The sequence below is a fragment of the Oncorhynchus gorbuscha genome, linkage group LG14 (assembly GCF_021184085.1).
Source record: "Oncorhynchus gorbuscha isolate QuinsamMale2020 ecotype Even-year linkage group LG14, OgorEven_v1.0, whole genome shotgun sequence".
Classification (NCBI taxonomy): domain Eukaryota; kingdom Metazoa; phylum Chordata; class Actinopteri; order Salmoniformes; family Salmonidae; genus Oncorhynchus; species Oncorhynchus gorbuscha.
This window is the reverse complement of record NC_060186.1, coordinates 58,971,566-58,993,320: the sequence shown is the minus strand read 5'-3', so window position 1 is coordinate 58,993,320 and position 21,755 is coordinate 58,971,566. Positions and strand designations below refer to the sequence as shown.

Here is a 21,755-nt window from a genome sequence, read left to right as displayed (position 1 = left end):
AAAGTTGAGTAAGACAGGGCTCCAGAACCCTGACCTCTTATCTACTGTCAGAGGGAAGGAATCTCAGGACCCCATGCTGTGTGGGTGTGTGTTTCTGTTGTAGTAGGCACAGTCTTATTATACAACCCCTAAACCCTCTCAGGCATCCTAAACACTCTAGCCATCCTCATAGGAACTGTATGACTTCAGAATGACCCCTAGGAGAGCTAGTGAGGGAGAAAAACGTCTAGCCTCTGACCATGTATCTCAGAACATTGAGAATGGAGCCATGGCGTTTCTAACACACCTCAAAAGTTGTAGGGGTGAGGGGTGAGGGGTGAGGTAACATGAGGACAAGAATAGGGAGTGTGGGGAGTGAACCTGGAGGGGTTGAGGTGAGGTTAGAGCAAGGATTGGTGAGGTGAGTGGATTGGGAAAGAGAGAGAGGGGTGTGGGTCTGGTTGCCCCTGAGGAGTCTTGTGAAGAGGGCACGGAATGCTGGGAATGCCAATCATGAGGTAGGCCAGAGGGGGCGGGGTCACTAGAGGTCAAAGGGGCACCTGCTGGTCTCTACTTAAAGCTGATCATCAGGCCCCTAAAGACTTCAGAGGCCGTGAGTTAAACTACAGGAGCGACTCCATCTCCCATTCAGCAGAGATATATTTCATCATGTTCATAGTTTCCTATGAGTCTCCACATTAAACTGACCTGCCAGTTTGCTTGGCCATATTTCACAGTCTCATTCCCTTCTCATTTCTCTCTCTCTCTCACCTCTTTTCTCCCTATTTTCCTCTCTTTATCTCATACTCCTTCTCGTCCTGTTGCTCTTCCTTTCTCTCTTTTTTTCTCATCTTCTCTTTGTTGTGGCCAACTTACATCAGCTTGTAAGAAAGAACTGATTGTGATGGCCCTCTCTCTCTCCCCCTCCCTTTCTCTCTTTCTCTCTCCTTCTCTCTCTCTCATACCCCCTCTCTCTCTCGCTCTCCCTCTCTCTCTCCCTCTCTCTTTCCCTCTCTCTCTCCCTCTCTCTCCATCTCTCTCTCCCCCCTCCCATTCTCTCTTTCTCTCTCCTTCTCTCTCTCTCATACCCCCTCTCTCTCTCGCCCTCCCTCTCTCTTTCCCTCTCTCTCTCCCTCTCTCTTTCCCTCTCTCTATCTTTCTCATCTTCTCTTTGTTGTGGCCAACATATATCAGCTTGTAAGAAAGAGCTGTTTGTGATGGCCCTCTCTCTCTCCCTCCCTCTCTCTTTATCTCACTCTCACTCACTCTCACTCTCGCTCTCTCTCTCTCCCTCCCTCCCTCTCTCCCTTTCTCTCTCTCTCCCTTTCTCTCTCTCTCCCTCTCTCCCTCTCTCTCTCTCTCTCCCTCCCTCTCTCTATCTCACTCTCACTCACTCTCGCTCTCTCTCCCTCCCTCTCTCCCTTTCTATCTCCCTCTCTCTCTCTCCCCTCTCTCTCTCTCTCTCTCTCTCTCTCTCTCTCTCTCTCTCTCTCTCTTTCTCTCTCTCTCACTCCCTCCCTCTCTCTTTATCTCACTCTCACTCACTCTCGCTCTCTCTCCCTCCCTCTCTCCCTTTCTCTCTCTCTCCCTTTCTCTCTCTCTCCCTTTCTCTCTCTCTCTCTCTCTCTCTTTCTCTCTCTCTCACTCCCTCCCTCTCTCTTTATCTCACTCTCACTCACTCTCGCTCTCTCTCCCTCCCTCTCTCCCTTTCTCTCTCTCTCCCTTTCTCTCTCTCTCTCCCTCCCTCCCTCCCTCCCTCCCTCCCTCCCTCCCTCCCTCCCTCCCTCCCTCCCTCCCTCCCTCCCTCCCTCCCTCCCTCCCTCTTTTCCCTCTCTCTCACTCCCTCCCTCCCACCCTCCCTCCCTCTCTCTCTCTCTCTCTCTCTCTCTCTCTCTCTCTCTCTCTCTCTCTCTCTCTCTCTCTCTCTCTCTCTCTCTCTCTCTCTCTCTCTCTCCCTCTCCCCCTCTTATCTCAGCCTTTCTATCTAGTTCTATAACAGATCGTCTTTCAGGGTTTTCCTGGAGAAATCTCAGCCGTTGGGAATGGGACACTGACTCAGGGCTCCATTAGTTAGATCAAGGTCTCCATAGAGAGAGACTGTATTAAAGTATCCACAGCCCCAGCCCCAATCCTAGCACCAGCCCCAACCCCATCACCAGCCCCAACCCCAGCACCAGCCCCAGCCCCAGCACGAGCCCCAGCCCCAACCCTAGCACCAGCCCCAGCCCCAGCACCATCCCCAGCACCAGCCCCAGCACCAGCCCCAGCCCCAACCCTAGCACCATCCCCAGCACCAGCCCCAGCCCCAGCACCAGCCCCAGCCCCAGCCCCAACCCCATCACCAGCCCCACTCCCAGCACCAGCCCCATCACCAGCCCCAGCCCCAGCCCCAACCCCATCACCAGTCCCACTCCCAGCCCCAGCCCCAACCCTAGCACCAGCCCCAGCCCCAACCCTAGTACCAGCCCCAGCACCAGCCCCACTCCCAGCCCCAGCCCCAACCCTAGCACCATCCCCAGCCCCAACCCTAGCACCATCCCCAGCACCAGCCCCAGCCCCAGCCCCAACCCCAGCACCAGCCCCAGCACCAGCCCCAGCACCAGCCCCAGCCCCAACCCCATTACCAGCCCCACTCCCAGCACCAGCCCCAACCCCATCACCAGCCCCAACCCCATCACCAGCCCCACTCCCAGCCCCAGCCCCAACCCTAGCACCAGCCCCAGCACCAGCCCCAGCACCAGCCCCAGCCCCAGCCCCAACCCTAGCACCAGCACCAGCCCCAGCCCCAACCCCACTCCCAGCACCAGCCCCAGCCCCAACCCCATCACCAACCCCAACCCCATCACCAGCCCCACTCCCAGCACCAGCCCCAGCCCCAACCCCATCACCAGCCCCACTCCCAGCACCAGCCCCAACCCTAGCACCAGCCCCAGCCCCAACCCTAGCACCAGCCCCAGCACCAGCCCCAACCCCATTACCAGCCCCAACCCCATCACCAGCCCCAACCCCATCACCAGCCCCAACCCCATCACCAGCCCCAACCCCAACCCCAGCACCAGCCCCAACCCCAACCCCAGCACCAGCCCCAACCCCATCACCAGCCCCAACCCCATCACCAGCCCCAACCCCATCACCAGCCCCAACCCCAGCCCCAGCCCCAGCACCAGCCCCAACCCCAACCCCAACCCTAGCACCAGCCCCAGCACCAGCCCCAGCCCCAACCCTAGCACCAGCCCCAACCCCAGCACCAGCACCAGCACCAGCACCAGCACCAGCCCCAACCCCAGCACCAGCACCAGCACCAGCCCCAACCCTAGCACCAGCCCCAGCACCAGCACCAGCACCAGCCCCAACCCCAACCCCAGCACCAGCCCCAACCCCAGCACCAGCCCCAGCCCCAGCCCCAACCCTAGCACCAGCCCCAGCCCCAGCACCAGCCCCAGCCCCAGCCCCAACCCCAGCACCAGCCCCAGCACCAGCCCCAGCCCCAGCACCAGCCCCAGCCCCAACCCCATCACCAGCCCCACTCCCAGCCCCAACCCCATCACCATCCCCAACCCCATCACCAGCCCCACTCCCAGCACCAGCCCCAGCCCCAACCCCATCACCAGCCCCACTCCCAGCACCAGCCCCAACCCCAGCCCCAGCCCCAACCCCAACCCCAACCCCAGCACCAGCCCCAACCCCATCACCAGCCCCAACCCCATCACCAGCCCCAACCCCATCACCAGCCCCAACCCCAGCCCCAACCCCATCACCAGCCCCAAACCCAACCCCAGCACCAGCCCCAACCCCAACCCCAGCACCAGCCCCAACCCCAACCCCAGCACCAGCCCCAACCCCAACCCCAGCACCAGCCCCAACCCCAGCACCAGCACCAGCCCCACCACCAGCACCAGCCCCAACCCTAGCACCAGCCCCAACCCCATCACCAGCACCAGCACCAGCCCCAACCCCAACCCCAACCCTAGCACCAGCCCCAGCACCAGCACCAGCCCCAGCCCCAACCCTAGCACCAGCACCAGCACCAGCACCAGCCCCAACCCCAGCACCAGCACCAGCCCCAACCCTAGCACCAGCCCCAACCCCAGCACCAGCACCAGCACCAGCCCCAACCCCAGCACCAGCCCCAACCCCAGCACCAGCACCAGCCCCAACCCCAGCACCAGCACCAGCACCAGCCCCAACCCCAACCCCAACCCCAGCACCAGCCCGCTGCCAAAGATCTGTTGGGACTCTGATGCCGTGATGAGGACAGAAAGATAAAGTGTGTCTGTCTGCTCGTGTATCTTGTTAGCGTGGTAGCATGAAACAGATGTGGGAAGGTGTGTACTGTAGCTACTCTGTTATGAATTTGACATGATGTGCCATTAGTTGAATGGAGGAAAACCCTTATTATGGTTTGGCTGCTGACATGACAATGAATGGATTGAATAGTGTGGGAGAATGTGTTTTGTTACTGATTAGTATCTCTGCTATGGTGTATTATTGTTGGAGCTATCTAACAGTGCTGTGTTTCCTCTCTCTCTCTCTCTCTCTCTCTCTCTCTCTCTCTCTCTCTCTCTCTCTCTCTCTCTCTCTCTCTCTCTCTCTGTCTCTCTCTGTCTCTCTCTCTCTCTGACTGTCTGTCACTCTCTCTTTCTGTCTGTCTATCACTCTCTCTCTCTGTTGTTCTCTCTGTCTCTATCTCTCTCTCATGCACTCTCTCTCTCTCTCATGCACTCTCTCTCTCTCATGCGCTCTCTCTCCTCATCAGCTCCAGCAGACGAATGGACAGATCTCCATCTCCAGTTTGATTGGGAAGGTAGACGAGCAGACAGAGCTCCATGGCCACTCAGAGGACAACAGGCTAACAGAGGAAGGTAAGAGAGAGTTGTATATATTCACTATATATCTATGTTGATTGTGTGTTTGTCCGTGAACTAGTGTTTATGTAGGGAGTGTCTGTGTGCATTCGATGTGCAGATGTGTGGGGGTGTTTGTGTGTGTGTGTGTGTGTGTGTGTGTGTGTGTGTGTGTGTGTGTTGCATGTGAGGGAGAGAGAGAATGTGTGGTATGGCCCCTGACTGACACAAAAACAACCTGCCACCCATGTTCAGCCTCTGGCCCTACAGCTATGTCCTCCTGAGAGCCTCTTGATCCTTCACTAATCTCTCTGTCTACACTGAAGGGACACCTACGCAGTCTCCTATTGTAACAGGTTGCTCACACACTCACATATCCAACATACGCAACACACATCTGGACTGCATGGAGGCTCCGAGGAGTTGTTCTAGGTAATCCAATGTAAGACTGTGTGCAGACATGCCTATCCACTTAAAGTAGCCTAACAGTAATTTGTCTGTGGGGTCTTAAAACTAAAGCCAGGTAGAATTCCTCGCTCTTAAAGCTGAGTTTCTGTGGTCGGCATCTGGAAGATAGGGAGGAGACATACAGGAGTGCGGAATGCATAATTCATTTGAAAAAATCTAGATAATCAGTAACTGACCCAACATCGTTGGGTTGGGGGCCATGTTTTTCCTATGATATCAGATTAATTTTCCCAGCGTTGTCATGGAAACAAGCCTGAACTTTCCGCCGTCTCCCTCTGTGTGTGTTTGTTTATTTACTTTAAGGTTCCTTCGTGGTCTCCCTCTATCTGGGAGGGCTGCAGGAGCACGGCTTCCCAACCTAAATATTTAGCAGGCCGTGACCTGGCTCGGCACCGTTTAATAACTCCGCTCAGCCAGGGGAAGGAGTAACTCTATACTACTTTAAACAGACAGATATGTCACATACCACACCGTCAAAAAGCCTGTTTAATAACCTATTTAATGAAGCGATTCTGTACGTTTATCGAGTAACCGAATACCCCTCAGAACAGAGAGATATGGTATGTATGTAGAGAATGATTTGATGAGCTGAGCCCTATTCTATATGAATGTACTGAAATCTGATTTAATTCTGTAGATAGCCTGTGGAAATGAGGAGGGTTGAGGTGAAAACATTCACGGTGGAAAATATACATTTTCTGAAGTTACTTTGATAGGTTTTCTCATAAGTAATAAGGATATATCAAATGTGTCTTCAACCATGATGAAGATTTGAAGGAATCCTCTTAAACAAGACTGGGCCAGATCTGGTTTGGGGAAAAAATCTAGAATTGACTGCTAGGAATTAGGCAAACAAATCATCCGTCCTCTGGACCTCGTTGAAGACCGGACGAATCCCCTGGGGCAAAACGAGTTTGACACCCCTGCTTTAAAACATTTGGCTGAAATGATACAGCCGGTGGCCCTTCAGGCCCACCTCCTGTGTGTGGTGATATACCCCTTACATACCAAGACGTTTTGCTGCCAATTTGACCATGGCTCCAACTTTTTGCCACCTTTTCTTATATCTAAAAGGTATCGCTCACAACAAAGCCTGTACTTTTATTTCCACTAACTGAGGCAGTCATGAATGCGGTGAAGTTCTGCCCGCGGTTTAGTATGAAACGTCGCCATAATGCCGAGGCGGTATCGGCACGCACTACACTCTTAAGCTCTTGATGGTTGCTAGGCAGCGCCCGTTACAGGCTGTTACCATCATCATGGTAGTTCTAAACTTTGCCAGGCATATCACTTGGCATAGCCCACCACTCTGCACTGTTTTCTTAACCTCATCTGGATGGATCCGGAGATATGTTCTGTGCAAATGATTATCACTGAATGGCGGAAATATTTCAATGAAGTAGGCTAATATAATTAAAGGCATGTATCAAATGAATGCTTACTGACACTCCCAAAGTTATTTGAGGCAATAGCGTACCGGTTTGTTGTCAACTACATGATAATTATCGGACAGTTTTGATTGGCACAGTGCCATCGTGTTGCTTTGCATGTGGAAACTCGTCTTCATAAATCAATCAATGTCAGATGCTTGTTTTCACTGAATCTTCATTTGGAAATGTGGTCACAGTCAGGCAGGTGGAATGGTGAGCGCTGTTCAGGACCAACTTTAGTCTAGTTGGCTCATTTCTAAGCACTATGACAGCAGTGTCACTCAAGTTGTGTGGGGAAAATATAATTTCTATTTTATTCTGTTATATTTCAGTGTATTCTTTAAATACTGTATGTGTGTGTTGACTGTGATCAGGGCAGGGAAATGTGGGTCTTGTCTGTTTAATGAACAAAATAACTAACTATATTTCATTTGCATGGAGCGGCCATGTAGCCTAGGCTGCACAGACCAGTAGCCGAACATAATTCAACTCAAAATATTTTATGCTGTTCTTTTGAAAATACATTTGATTAGTCTTATAATGTTTCTTAGGACCTGCCTAAACAAATAAAACCTTAATACATCCTTAAGTAGCTGCCCACCCACATCAACACACATGTACCCCCACTCTTTAACTTGCCATCATGGAAGGTATAAAAGTCTGATGCCGGCAAGAATGTGGTCAAATTCAGCCTGCTTGAAAAGGGCTCATGTAAACATTGCCCCGTTTCTTTTAACAGGCAATCTACCGTAAATCCTATGTGAGAAGTGTAATAGATAGCTCTGCTTGTAACGATACATAGATATATGTGGGTTTATCTGCTGTACTGCACCAGGCGGGAGGGAGAACCTTTGAAGTCTGAATGTTTACTCTGTGTTAGCAGGAGAGGATAGTCTGTCGTCTCTGTGGTAGCAGGAGAGGATAGTCTGTCGTCTCTGTGGTAGCAGGAGAGGATAGTCTGTCGTCTCTGTGGTAGCAGGAGAGGATAGTCTGTTGTCTCCGTGGTAGGACTAGCAGTGTATCAATTCTTTGCTTGTTATTTCATTGATCCTCTATTTTTCCTGTCTTACACAAAAGCTGCTACCTAGTCTAGTGAAAGGGAGGGAGGGAGGGAGGGAGGCCTTCACCAGGAGCTGATAAAATAGCAGAAGGTTTGAGGGAAACAGAAGCAGGCATTCCTCTGATAACACAACATCAGAGAGAACACCCCAGCTCCACACATCACATCATAGGAGACCGACTCTACTCTTTACAGACCCCACACACTCTATCTGACCAAACTAGGCTATTTACAATGTAATCGGAGCAGCCTAATACAGCCCAGCAGCACACATCTAAACTAGTATAGACCAGCACAAACCATAATAACACATACCAGCTCATACCAGAGAAAGAGAGAGACCAAGAGAGAGATGGAGAGAGAAAGAGAGACAGAGAGACGAGGGAAGAAGGAGAGAGAGGGACAACTCCGCCACACCCCTACACACCACACAACGGTATCATGGGTGGGTCCCGAGTTATGAATCATTGTTTGTCCCATAGAGAGAGAGAGAAAGATAAAGAGAAAGAGAACGAGAGAGAGAGAGAGAGAGAGAGAGAGAGAGAGAGAGAGAGAGAGAGAGAGAGAGAGAGAGAGAGAGAGAGAGAGAGAGAGAGAGAGAGAGACAGAGAGACAGAGAGAGACAGTGAGAGAGAGAGAGAGAGAGAGAGAAAGAGAGAGAGAGAGAAAGAGAAAGAGAGAGAGACAGAGAGAGTGAGAGAGAGAGACAGAGAGACAGTGAGAGAGAGAGACAGAGAGTGAGAGAGACAGAGAGAGAGAGAGAGAGAGAGAGAGAGAGAGAGAGAGAGAGAGAGAGAGAGAGAGAGAGAGAGAGAGAGAGAGAGAGAGAGAGAGAGAGAGAGAGAGAGGGAAAAAAATGAGGGAGACAAAAGGACAGAAAACAGAGAAAGCGAAGCTAAAGTTGAATACCCTATTATGAAAGTGTGACATATTTTAACATTTACTGATAAATCCCAGTAATACATGGGAACCGTGGGGTGTCTGGTGTGTGTGTGTGTGTGTGTGTGTGTGTGTGTGTGTGTGTGTGTGTGTGTGTGTGTGTGTGTGTGTGTGTGTGTGTGTGTGTGTGTGTGTGTGTGTGTGTGTGTGTGTGTGTGTGTGTGTGTGTGTGTGTGTGTGTGTGTGTGTGTGTGTGAGAGAGTGTGTGATGTCTGTGAGGGCCCAGAGGATGACATCAAGTCTGACTAATTCACTGGACAGAGTCAAGCCTTCTCCTCCCAGGTGGCTGGCATTGTGCTAAAGAGGACATATGAAGTATTCTGGGGGTCGGAGGGATGCTCTTTGTACAGGGATTTCAGGCAGTGTGTGTGTGTGTGTGTGTGTGTGTGTGTGTGTGTGTGTGTGTGTGTGTGTGTGTGTGTGTGTGTGTGTGTGTGTGTGTGTGTGTGTGTGTGTGTGTGTGTGTGTGTGTGTGTGTGTGTGTGTGTGTGTGTGTGTGTGTGTGTGCCTTAGCATGTGTGTGTGCCTTAGCATGTGTGTGTTGTACGCACTGTGTGTTTTGTTGTATGCACAGCGTGTGTGTGTGTGTGTGTGCCTTAGCATGTGTGTGTTGTACGCACTGTGCGTTTTGTTGTATGCACTGTGTGTGTGTGTGTGTGTGTGTGTGTGTGTGTGTGTGTGTGTGTGTGTGTGTGTGTGTGTGTGTGTGTGTGTGTGTGTGTGTGTGTGTGTGTGTGTGTGTGTGTGTGTGTGTGTGTGTGTGTGTTGTGCTGAGTGTGTAACTGTAGTTCCCCTCCAAGCTGGATTGACTCAGTCAGGCATGGCCTGGAACGGCTGCTGTGCTGTGGGACGGACGTTAGTAGCGTTGCCAGAACGTTCCATCACCCCTCTGGAAGGGACCTCTCCCCTCGGCCCTTGCTTTAGCAATGCTTCTCCTCTGCCAATACAACCCCTGCTCCCCCCATCTCCCTGTACACTACGACTAGCTAACACAGCAGCAATCATGCAGCCAGCCTCCAGACTTTTTCTGTTGTTATTTTGCCAGTTTCTTTCACTTATTTTCCAATTGATGGAACTCATTTTTGTGAGAATTTTCTGTTAAGTGGTTCCACCAACATCTGTTTGCACGCATGATTTTGGATGAGAATTCAGTGTTGGTTTGTGTGCTATTATATGTACAAACACTGTATTCACAGATGTCCGCTATGAAGATGACTGACAACAGAAAGCCAGTGAGCTCAAAGGAAGCTGTGAGGAATACAGGGTTCAAACATTTCAGCTCTTAAGTCCCCAGAGATCATCAGACTTTAACTGAATTACCCCTTTATCTACACAGTCATTTGTCACATAACATTTGTATTAGTATTTATTAAGAATCCCAAAGGCAGCAGCTACTCTTCCTGGGGTCCAGCAACATTAAGGCAGTTCGAGAGTGCTTAGATATAGAGACCCACGCCTGGATTCCGTGGGCGGCAAGGTAAGGACATGTAAAGAGAGGAAGAATCTTTAGGAATGTGACGGTGTGCTTAAATCCATTGGAGACCTCTAGACGTGTTAAGATATAGTGAAGTCATCACTTGTAGCTATTGATGCCATGGCTTTAGACGCCTCTGATAGGCTAATTGACATCATTTGAGTCAATTGGTGGTGTACCTGTGGATGTATTTCAAGGCCTACCTTCAAACTCAGTGCCTCTTTGTTTGACATCATGGGAAAATCAAAAGAAATCAGCCAAGAACTCAGAAAAGAAAATTGTAGACCTCCACAAGTCTGGTTCATCCTTGGGAGCAATTTCGAAACACCTGAAGGCATCACGTTCAACTGTACAAACAATAGTACGCAAGTATAAACACCATTGGACCACACAGCCATCATACCGCTCAGGAAGGAGACTCGTTCTGTCTCCTAGAGATGAACGTACTTTTGTGCGAAAAGTGCAAATCAATCCCAGAACAACAGCAAAGGACCTTGTGAAGATTCTGGAGGAAACAGGTACAAAATATCTATATCCACAGTAAAACGAGTCCTATATCAACATAACCTGAAAGGCCGCTCAGCAAGGAAGAAGCCACTGCTCCAAAACCGTCATAAAAAAGCAAGACTACGGTTTGCAACTCCACATGGGGACAAAGATCGTACTTTTTGGAGAAATGTCCTCTGGTCTGATGAAACAAAAATAGAACTGTTTGGCCATAATGACCATCGTTATGTTTGGAGGAAAAAGGGGAGGCTTGCAAGCCGAAGAACACCATCCCAACCGTGAAGCATGGGGGTGGCAGCATCATGTTGTGGGGGTGCTTTGCTGCAGGAGGGACTGGTGCACTTCACAAAATAGATGGCATCATGAGGAAGGGAAATTATGTGGATATATTGAAGCAACATTTCAAGACATCAGTCAGGAATTTGAAGCTTGGTCGCAAATGGGTCTTCCAAATGGACAATGACCCCAAGCATACTTCCAAAGTTGTGACAAAATGGCTTAAGGACAACAAAGTCAAGGTATTGGAGTGGCCATCACAAAGCCCTGACCTCAATCCTATAGAAAATGTGTGGGCAGAACTGAAAAAGTGTGTGTGACCAAGGAGGCCTACATACCTGACTCAGTTACAGCAGCTCTGCCAGGAGGAATGGGCCAAATTTCACCCAACTTATTGTGGGAAGCTTGTGGAAGGCTACCCAAAACGTTTGACCCAAGTAAAACAATTTAAAGGCAATGCTACCAAATACTAATCGAGTGTATGTAAACTTCTGACCCACTGGGAATGTGAAGAAATAAATAAAAGCTGAAATAAATTATTCTCTCTACTATTATTCTGACATTTCACATTCTTAAAATAAAGTGGTCATCCTAACTGACCTAAGACAGGGAATTTTTACCCTGATTAAATGTTAGAAATGGTGAAAAACTGAGTTTAAATGTATTTGGCTAAGGTGTATGTAAACTTCTGACTTCAACTTTACATCTTGCTGGTTTTTCTATGCATGATCAAGACCAGACGGCAGACTCAGGTAAGACGAAGGGAGGAGGGGTGTGTCTCTTTGTTAAAAACAGCTGGTGCGCGATCTCTAATGTTAAGGAAGTCTTGAGTTTTTGCTCACCTGAGTTTGAATACCTCGTGATAAGCTGTAGACCTTATTGTAGTATTTAACTTTCATAGCTGAACTGAAATCCGTTTTACCTCATTTTTACCAGCATGTCACCTGTGCAAATAGACTACAAAACTGTAGATTAGGTTTAGCAGCATTTATATACTATGCTGGGGATTTTCAAAATATCGATGGTACAATTTTCAATCCCATTTAAAATACACTATATATACAAAAGTATGTGGACATTCAAATGAGTGCGTTCAGCTATTTCAGCCACAGCCATTGCTGCCAGGTGTCTAAAATCGAGCACACAGCCATGCAATCTCCATAGACAAACATTGGCAGTAGAATGACCTGAATGAAGACTTCAGTGACTTTCAATGTGGCATCGTCATAGGATGCCACCTTTCCAGAAAGTCAGTTTGTCAAATTTCTGCCCTGCTAGAGCTGCCCCGGTCAACTGTAAGTGCTGCTATTGTGAAGTGGAAACGTCTACAACATTGGCTCAACCGCGAAGTGGTAAGGCCACACAAGCTCACAGAACGGGACCGCAGAGTGCTGAAGTGCGTAACACATAAAAATATTCTTTCCTCAGTTGCAACACTCACAACACTAAGATCCAAAGTGCCTCTGGAAGCAATGTCAGTACAAGAACTGTTCATCGAGAGCTTCATGGAATGGGTTTCTATGGTTGAGCAGCCACACACAAGCCTTAGATCAATCATCATGCGCAATGCCAAGCGTTGGCTGGAGTGGTGTAAAGCTCGCAGCCATTGGACTCTGGAGCAGGGGAAACTCTGGAGTGATGAATCATGCTTCACCATCTGGCAGTCTGACGGACTAATCTGGGTTTAGCGGAGGCCAGTAGAACGCTACCTTCCCCAATGCAGAGTGCCAACTGTAAAGTTTGGTAGAGGAGGAATAATGGTCTGGGCTGTTGTTCATGGTTCGGGCTAGGCCCGTTAGTTCCAATGAAGGGAAATCTTAACGCTACAGCATACAATGACATTCTAGACGATTCTGTGCTTCCAACTTTGTGGCAAGTTTACAGAAGGCCAGCCTCCTGGGTGGCGCAGTGGTCTAGGTCACTGCATCGCATCGCAGCGCTAGCTGTGCCACCAGAGACTCTGGGTTCGTGCTCAGGGTCTGTCGCAGCCGGCCGCTACCGGGAGGTCCGTAGGGTGACGCACAATTGGCCTAGCGTTTGTCAGGTTAGGGAGGGTTTGGCCGGTAGGGATGTGATTAGAAATGATTTGTCGAGATTGGTGTGGAAGAATTTGACTGGCCTGCACAGAGCCATGAATTGGATCGCTGACTGCGAGCAGGCCTAATCTCCCAACATCACTGATTTTTTTGTGGCTGAGTGGAAGAAAGTCCCCGCAGCAATGTTCCAAAATCTAGTGGAAAACCTTCCCAGAAGACTAGAGACTGTTATAGCAGGAAAGGGGGGGACCAAGTCCATATTAATGCCCATCATTTTGGGATGTTCCATAGTCACAAAAATATTATTTGCGAAAAATGTTCCCTGTTAGTGAGCATTTCTCCTTTGCCAAGATAATCCATCCTCCTGACAGATGTGGCATATCAAGAATCTGATTTAACTGACAGGCCACCCCCAGGCTGTGAGGGTAGGTAGGCAACAATACATCTGCCACGCTGACCATCAACACCGGGGGGGGGGGGGGGGCCTCAGGGGTGTGTGTTTAGTCCCCAGCTGTACTCCCTGTTCACCCACTACTGCGTGGCCAAGCACAACTCCAACACCATCATTAAGTTTGCTGACAACACGGCGGTGGTAGGACTGATCACAGACGAAGACGAGGCAGCCTAAAGGGAGGAGGTCAGAGACCTGGCAGTGCGATGCCAATACAACAACCTCTTCCTCAACGTCAGCAAGGCAAAGGAACTGATCGTGGACTACAGGAAACGGAGGGCTGAGCACGCTCCCATCCACATCGATGGGACTGTACTGGAGCGGGTCGAGAGTTTCAAGTTCCTCGGTGTTCACATCACTAAGGAATTAACATGGTCCCCACATACCCACACAACTGTGAAGAGGGCACGACAGCGCCTCTTCTCCCTCAGGAGGCTGAAAAGATTTGGCATAGACCCTCAGATCCCTATAAAGTTCTACAGCTGCACCATTGAGAGCATCTTGACTGGCTGCATCAGCGCTTGGTACGGCAACTGAAAGGCACCTGACCACAAGGCACTATAGAGGGTAGTAAGTACATCACTGGGGCTGAGCCCCCTACCATCCAGGATCTCAAAACCAGGCGGTGGTATTTCAGAGGAAGAAACACATTTTTTTTAAAGACCGCCCCCTCTCTCCCTCTAACCTCCCCCTCTCTCCCTCTAACCTCTCCCTCTCTCCCCCTAACCTCTCCCTCTCTCCCCTAACCTCACCGTCTCTCCCTCTAACCTCCCCTCTCTCCCTCTAACCTCCCCCTCTCTCCCCCTAACCTCTCCCTCTCTCCCCCTAACCTCTCCCTCTCTCCCCCTAACCTCTCCCTCTCTCCCCCTAACCTCACCGGCTCTCCCTCTAACTCCCCCTCTCTCCCTCTAACCTCTCCCTCTAACCTCCCCCTCTCTCCCCTAACCTCCCCCTCTTCCTCAAACCTCTAACCTCCCCCTCTCCCCTCTAAACTCACCCTCCCTCCCACTAACCTCCCCCTCTCTACCTCTAATCTCCCCCTCTCCCCCATAACTTCCCCCTCTCTCCCTATAACCTCCCCCATCTCCCTCTCTCTCCCCCTAACCTCCCCCTCTCCTCCCTAATCTCCCCCTCTCTCCTCCCCTCTCTCATCCCCCTCTCTCCCTATAACCTCCCCTTTTCTCCCTATAAACTCCCCCTCACTTCCTACGTATTTTCCACCATAATTTGCAAATAAATTCATAAAAAATCCTACAATGTGATTTTTTTGTCTGTCATAGTTGAAGAGTACCTATGATGAAAATGACAGGCCTCTCTCATCTTTTTAAGTGGGAGAACTTGCACAATTGGTGGCTGACTAAATACTTTTTTGCCCCACTGTATTTCTATACATCAAAACATCCAACTGAGTTGCGATCAGAGTTGCTAACTTGTTTAGTAAGACTAACTTATTTAGTAAGACCAACTTATTTAGTAAGACTAACTTGTTTAGTAAGACTAACTTATTTAGTAAGACTAACTTGTTGAGTGGAATTTTGCTTAGTGAAATACAATCCAAGTCAAGCATAACAGGTCCATTGATCTCAACCATTGGATTTAGCATTATTTTCTAAAGCTTGATTTAAAGACTGATTCTTAGAAACCTTTTATTATGGAGGACACCGGTTCTCTGGAGTCGTTTGTACAATGTACTGCTAATTCTGTAACAGGGAGGTCAATTGGAGATGATTCATTACAATGAAAGTATGTTGACCAAGCCCAGATGTCTTATCATTACAGAGAAAGTTCAATAGAGAGCCTCCCGAGTGGCTACAACCGGGAGGCCCGTGAGGTGGCGCACAACTGGCCCAGCTTTGTCAGAGGTTAGGGGAGAGTTTGGCGAGCCGGGATATCCTTGTCCCATCGCGCTCTAGTGACTCCTTGTGGCGGGCTGGGTGCAGTGCACGCTGACTACGGTCGCCAGCTTTACAGTGTTTCCTCCGACACATTGGTGCGGCTGGTTTCCGGGTTAAGCGAGCAGTGTGTCAAGAAGCAGTGTGGCTTGGCTGGGTGGTGTTTCGGAGGACGCATGGCTCTCGACCTTTGCCTCTCCCGAGTCCGTACGGGAGTTGCAGCGATGGGACAAGACTGTAACTACCTCTTAGATATCACGGAAAAAAGGGTTGAAAGTACACAATTTTTTAAAAGAAACTTCAATAGAGGCATAGTCAGGCATAAGTAGTTATGAATACTCCTGAGACTGTCAACTAGGAGTTCAACTGAATAAGTCCAGTAAGTCAAGTCCTGAGACTGTCAGATTGCTTAGAGTTGTGCCTGATGATGTCATAATGCTGGAGAAAACCCAACCCTACTTGTCTGTTTGATTGTATGGTACCAACTCCCTCCATCCTTCTCTGCAAAGAAGTTGAGCTTCGACTGTTCCAATAAACCAAACTATTGTTCACTGCTAAACAAGGCGAGAAGATGGTTCTGATATGCCCCAAAATCAAGACGTCATTACCGTGACAGAGTATAGCTCATGGGACAGCTGTGTCACACCCTTTTCCCCATAACCCACACATACAGTACACATGCAGTCACTCTGAATTGTTACCAGAAGTGAGATGGCGTCAGGGTTATGGGACATAATGTGTAGAGCGGAGAATTGTGACTCGAGGAAACAGGCAGTGGAAAAGGAAGAGGTGATGTCAAGGATCGACTGGGTTTCCTGTTCGGCATTGTTATCCGCCCCCCTGGCTCACACACAGAGGGGAGGAGAGGGGGAGAGGAAAAGAGGGAAGAAGAGATGGATTAAAGAACACTTGAGTGAGATGGATAGATCTAGATGCAGGAAAGACACGGTGTGTTAAAGTAGATAAAGAGAGATAAAAGAGAAGAGGAAAGGAGGTGATGTAGACTGCAGAGAGAATCGGCTTCTCAGATCTGGGGCAGATATGTTCACACAGCCCTCATTTCCTTTTCCTCCAATTATTTCAACATCATCCTCCCGGTCCGGCTCCAGGAATTAGTAGAGTAGAAAGAAGGGGTGTGGCGACCCTGCCGTGATGTAACACTGTATTGCTCTAAGCCTCTCTCCACCCAAACCCATCTCCCCACCCTCTTGTGTTAAAGTCCCGACCTCAACATTTCACCATTAACTTCATGATGTCCTCCAGTGATTAAAAAAAAAAAAACTTTAACTGTTGAAAAGCGATATTCCAAGTATAATTACAGTAAAGTACACACACTAAAGGGTCTAAATATATATGTTTTACGCAAAATAGTGTTTTTTAGACACAACTGCGGAGTAGGGCAGTCAAGGAGTTGGTCTGATTGTCAAATGTGATGTCATCAGTCTCCCCCTTGCTTGAGGAACAATAGAGCAGCAATAGAGAACAAAAGAGGAACACCCCCCCTACTTGTGCCATGTCTTGTCTGACCTGTACCACCTATTGAGATGTACCTTTGTTAAGTAAATCAGGTGTTACATGATGTGAAAAGGAGACTGGAGGAGGAATTTAAGGCCTGTTTTTTTTATGCTGGAGATTTTTGTTGTTTACTTCTTATTGAACCTTTATTTAACTAGGCAAGTCGGTTAATAACAAGTTTATATGTATAATGACGGCCTTTCCAAAAGGCCTCCTGTGGGGACAGGGGCTGGGATTCAAAATAAAACAGCTCATTCAAATATAGGACAAAACACAAAAGAGAGACACCACATGGGGTGTCACTGGTATCAGCCTTGGTGGAGACAAAATATCTATGTTCTGGTGATCTACGGCTCAGCAATTACATGCCATTGCTTCAACTGTAGTTATATAACTAGTATTTCATGTGATTTGTTATAGCAAAGCTATGAACATTTCATAGGCTTATTGTAATGATATGGTCATTATATTGACGCTTTTGCCCAGTAAACACAACACATATCGTCATTCTGAGGAGGGCTAAACCCACAGGCTTCGTGTTTTCATCTTCCTACTCCAAACAACTCAGTCATCTAGACAACATAATACAATGGCTATGCTATGGAATGTCGTTCTTTATTCTACACTATATTACACTAAACTCTATCCAATTCATCTATGCGTGATTATGTGAGTGGTTGAGTATGTATGGAAGTCGAGGAATGTGATGGTGATGATGACTCACACAAAGAGCGGAAGTACCGGTCCGTACCGGGGGAAAGGAAGAGGTAGAGGACGAGCCGCCCCTTCCGAGGTATTCTTCTCATCATCACACATAGTAACATTCCTCTCTCCCTGACTCACTGTCCACTCAGCATATTAACACCACTATCATACCGTAGTAATACAGTACAGTAGGGTGTTGAGAGACATACACACTTTCTACTTAGTCACTGTAATAACTGAGTGCCACAGTGGTGTGTCATCACAGCCACATTGGTGGTGAATGAATGTTGGCACCACCGATTTAATAACCGTGGGTACAGCTGTGTGTAAACTCTAGTTACTCAATGGTAACCTCATTCATTGAGAGACTCCTCTTTAACTACATTAGCAAGTATGTTTATGATTGTGTAAAAAAAACTACACAATGACTTTTACATAACATCTATTCAGGCCACTTTTGCTCTTGTACTTCAGTTAAAGTACTATAAGAAAATTGTTACAGTAGTAAGCTGTGGTTAACCTTCAGGCTATGTTCACTGAGAAAGGCAATCCCTGTACCTCTCCAAAATAGAGAAAGATCTGTGATAGGGTCAGTGTCCCCCTCCTCCCTGAGGCGTTCCTCTCATCTCGGATGGGAACCATTTCTCTCTTTCATTTAATTTCTTTCTCAAGTGAATGTGTTGAACGAAGCGAAAAAAAAATCTGAATTGAGTTGGACTTTTTCACCCTGTGTGTATTTGCACCACAACAACTTTTCTGTTCCTCTGATACATCTGAGGTCTGGTCTGTGGATGTAGTGTTTGGATTTACTGCTCTTAACCATCTTATTTGTAGCATTAGAAAAGGGTGGGGCCTCTGATTTTGAGTTCAAAGTATACACTCACTCACAGCAATACTTGATTTAATGTTGATTGTTAAATTTAATATTGATTGTTTTATTGTTAGTTTCTGGCTAATTATTGCTTATGAAGTGTGTGTGTGTGTGTGTGTGTGTGTGTGTGTGTGTGTGTGTGTGTGTGTGTGTGTGTGTGTGTGTGTGTGTGTGTGTGTGTGTGTGTGTGTGTGTGTGTGTGTGTGTGTGTGTGTGTGTGTGTGTGTGTGTGTGTGTGTGTGTGTGTGTGTGTGTGTTCGTGTGTTCGATCCAGACACTACTTGATTAGAGACGTTAACTCCCATTTGGGAACATTCCACATGGAATTCACACATTCTGCCAGGTCAATGTAGAGGTTTGAGGAATCTGATATGCGGTATTTACCTGAAGAATTAGCAGCATTCCTCAAAGTGTCCACACAAACCCACAGACAAAAGCTGAATTAGATGGTCTACTCTGCCTATTTGCCTTTAATGAGAATGGGCCATTAACATTCATAGGGACAGGCAGCAACTTGTGGTCAGCCTCCCCAATGATTTAGTTCCTCTAAACAAGCTGGCTGAAACAACCTCAAATGGACTGCATTCATGGTCATTGTTTGGAAGTGTGTGGATCAGTAATGACGTACATTTGTGGTGCTGGTGTCTTTAAGTTGTTGTTAAGGCTCATTGACTCCATACGACTTACTTCCATTGTTAATATAGTAACCTGCTTTCGCAAGGAACTCCAAAGAGTTTGAGGCCTCTGAACTGCCTTAGCGGCATGACTCTGTCAACATTCCTTCATGACTGGTGACATAGATATGGAGCAGTGAGATGTCGACTCTCCAGAGGAAGGGAGGGAGTGAAAAGAGAGGGGCCTCAGACACATTTCCATTTGCTTTTCTAAAGTCTGGGGGAACTATGTATTAAGGGTGCAAGGGGAGAGACTGAATGGGGAAGAAAGGGGTGAGGGGTGTTGTAGAAAGACCCCCTCCCCAAAAGATCTGTCTTTAATAAGGCATTACCCAGAGCTACACCCCCCTATACCCCTCTCCCCTTACACTCCTTACCTAAGCAGGACTTCCAGGCTGCATGGGGTCTTAACACACACAATGAGGTGGGGAGGAGGGGGGTGTAACGGGGGAGAGAGGAGAGGTTGGAGTGGGGGGGGGGGGGGGTACGCTTCCCTGAAAGATCACATGACAAGCACTGTCATTCTGGATGGCCGCTGAAGGGAGACAGGGGAGGAGAGAGGAGGAAAAGGCTAAATCATTCAGAACAGCTGGAGAAAAGAGAGCAAGGGGGAGGAAGGGGAGATGGGGGTGGTCCTTACATGACATGTGTGTCAGTCAGGAGCATCTGTTGAAATGTGTGTGTAGCTCTAGCTTCTACCTTCAGACTAACAGAGACACTCTAGAGAAGAGAGACTGCTGCTGCCCCCAGACTTAGGAGGGAAGTGTTAGAAACTAAAACCCCACAGACTTTACTGTGTGTGAGAGAAAGAAGGAGAGATAAACGTCAACGTTTTTTTTTTACAACCGCAGTTCTTAAAGAGTATTTTTTATTTACTATTTTTGTAAAAAAATAATTCTAAAAGAAGTTTTACAAATGCTTGGAACGATAACTCTCACAGGTAAGATTAAACATATTTCCTGTTCAGTTATGATCTCACTGTGTCAAATGTCATTGAGAAGTTGAGCATAATGTTGTTTAACTTACTTTCATTTGATGTAACGTGAACTTTCATCCCAATTGACAGATATGATGATGACTGAGTAACTTGAATGATCTTTTTAGTTTCTATTAGGGAGACTCCGTGCTCTTTAAGTAGTGGTTTAACGTTTAACAATCCCTTTCAGATAGTTCTTTAGTCATGTAATTAGCATAACATGAAGGGGTTAAACTCTAGTTTCTCCTTAGGCGACCAAGTGTAGCCAGGGGCATTGCTGTCTTGAGGGTGTGGTTGGTATTGTGGGTTGAGGCTGTCCTCGCCTGGTCTCTTTAACTAACTACATGGTCACAGACTTTGATTTGAACTCTTATGTTAGGGATTTTAAAAAGCACCATTGTTGAGATTGTATCATTTTTTTCTCCCGACATTGTGTGCTTTGGAAGTATGCAAATACTTGGTGAACCTGGCTCACTCAGATACGTGGGTATATCCATTTATCTCTCATGACGTTAGATTGGTATTGGTATCTGTTTCAGATTGGTGACTGGGCTGTGGGTAATTCTTAGAGAGCGTCTTCCCCTCTCGCTGATGTAACTCGACTACAGTTGTAGCCAAGACCAGTCATGGTATACGATACTCTAGCTCTGCCAGCCCTGCTTCCCTGAACCTCCTAATGTATACATTCCATACATCATTACAACTGCCTAGTAGCTTCCACCATGAAACAGCAATTTCGCACTTCGACAACTGCCAGGTATAATTATTTGATTATATTTATGTTCAAATGCTTCAAAGCCAGTTTTAAGCCAAGGTCTCATCTGGTTCTTAGAGTCCCAGCCCTGCACACCCTCATTCTTGGTAAGTATTTCAATTAGTTTAAATTGGATCTCTTCTCCCAGTGGGGTGATACTGCTTGGCCACTGAGAATGGGTAGGGAGGGGTGGGAAGGGTAGGGGACGTATGGGATTGATTATGCAGAGAGAGAGATATTCTATAACCTTTGTAACTCAAAGTGATAGTTTAAAGGGGCTTGGTTGCTATTCTCTGCTTTATGTGTAAGAGCAGAAGTTGGCTTTCTCTGCATCAGAATAGGGAATGCTAGAAATAACCAGTGCTTATATAGTGATATGCCTGCTCTCTATTTCTAAGTGTAACTAATGGACTATATAGGATTAGTTGGGTTGTATGCTTAGGGTGTGAGCTCATATATAGTCATAAACTGTTGTCTTTAGATGGATCAGATAATAGAAGAGGCCAAATGGTTGGATAACGGTTGTTTGCTCCCCAGTGCTGATTGTGACCTCTAGCGGCTGGAGAGAAGCCCTCCGAGACAGTGGGGCCACACCTATAATAGTGGGGGAGAGAGGAGAAGAGATGGAGGAGGGGAGGGGTAGGCTGGGCCAGACTTCATGGGGGTTCTCTCTGTTTAACTGACTCTTTTTGTTCACTTTGTTTCCCACAGCAGACTACAGTAATTAGAGCAGGGATTTGCATATGTTTGTTTGGCAAAGTTTGCAAATACTGTCTGGATAGAATAGCAGGACGCCACCCAACTGACACCACCTCCCCCAAAAGCAGCCACTCCAGCATGAGTGGAGATGGAAACGCCCCCAAGCATCCCAACAACCCCCATTTACACACAAAGAGCCAGATAT

General features: G+C 47.9%; 1 protein-coding gene across 2 annotated transcripts in view; it reads left to right on the top strand.

Moving 5' to 3' along the window:
* Window positions 1–21,755, top strand: part of akap12b (A kinase (PRKA) anchor protein 12b) — a 64,595-nt gene that overhangs the window by 31,347 nt on the left and 11,493 nt on the right. Inside the window, exon 2 of one of the 2 annotated variants that reach the window (XM_046298679.1) lies at window positions 4,736–4,841. In XM_046298679.1, coding sequence (XP_046154635.1) covers window positions 4,736–4,841 — 106 coding nt within the window. Of the gene's footprint in view, window positions 1–4,735; window positions 4,842–19,805; window positions 20,062–21,755 lie in introns of those variants that run through there. The other variant, XM_046298680.1, reaches the window with a different exon arrangement.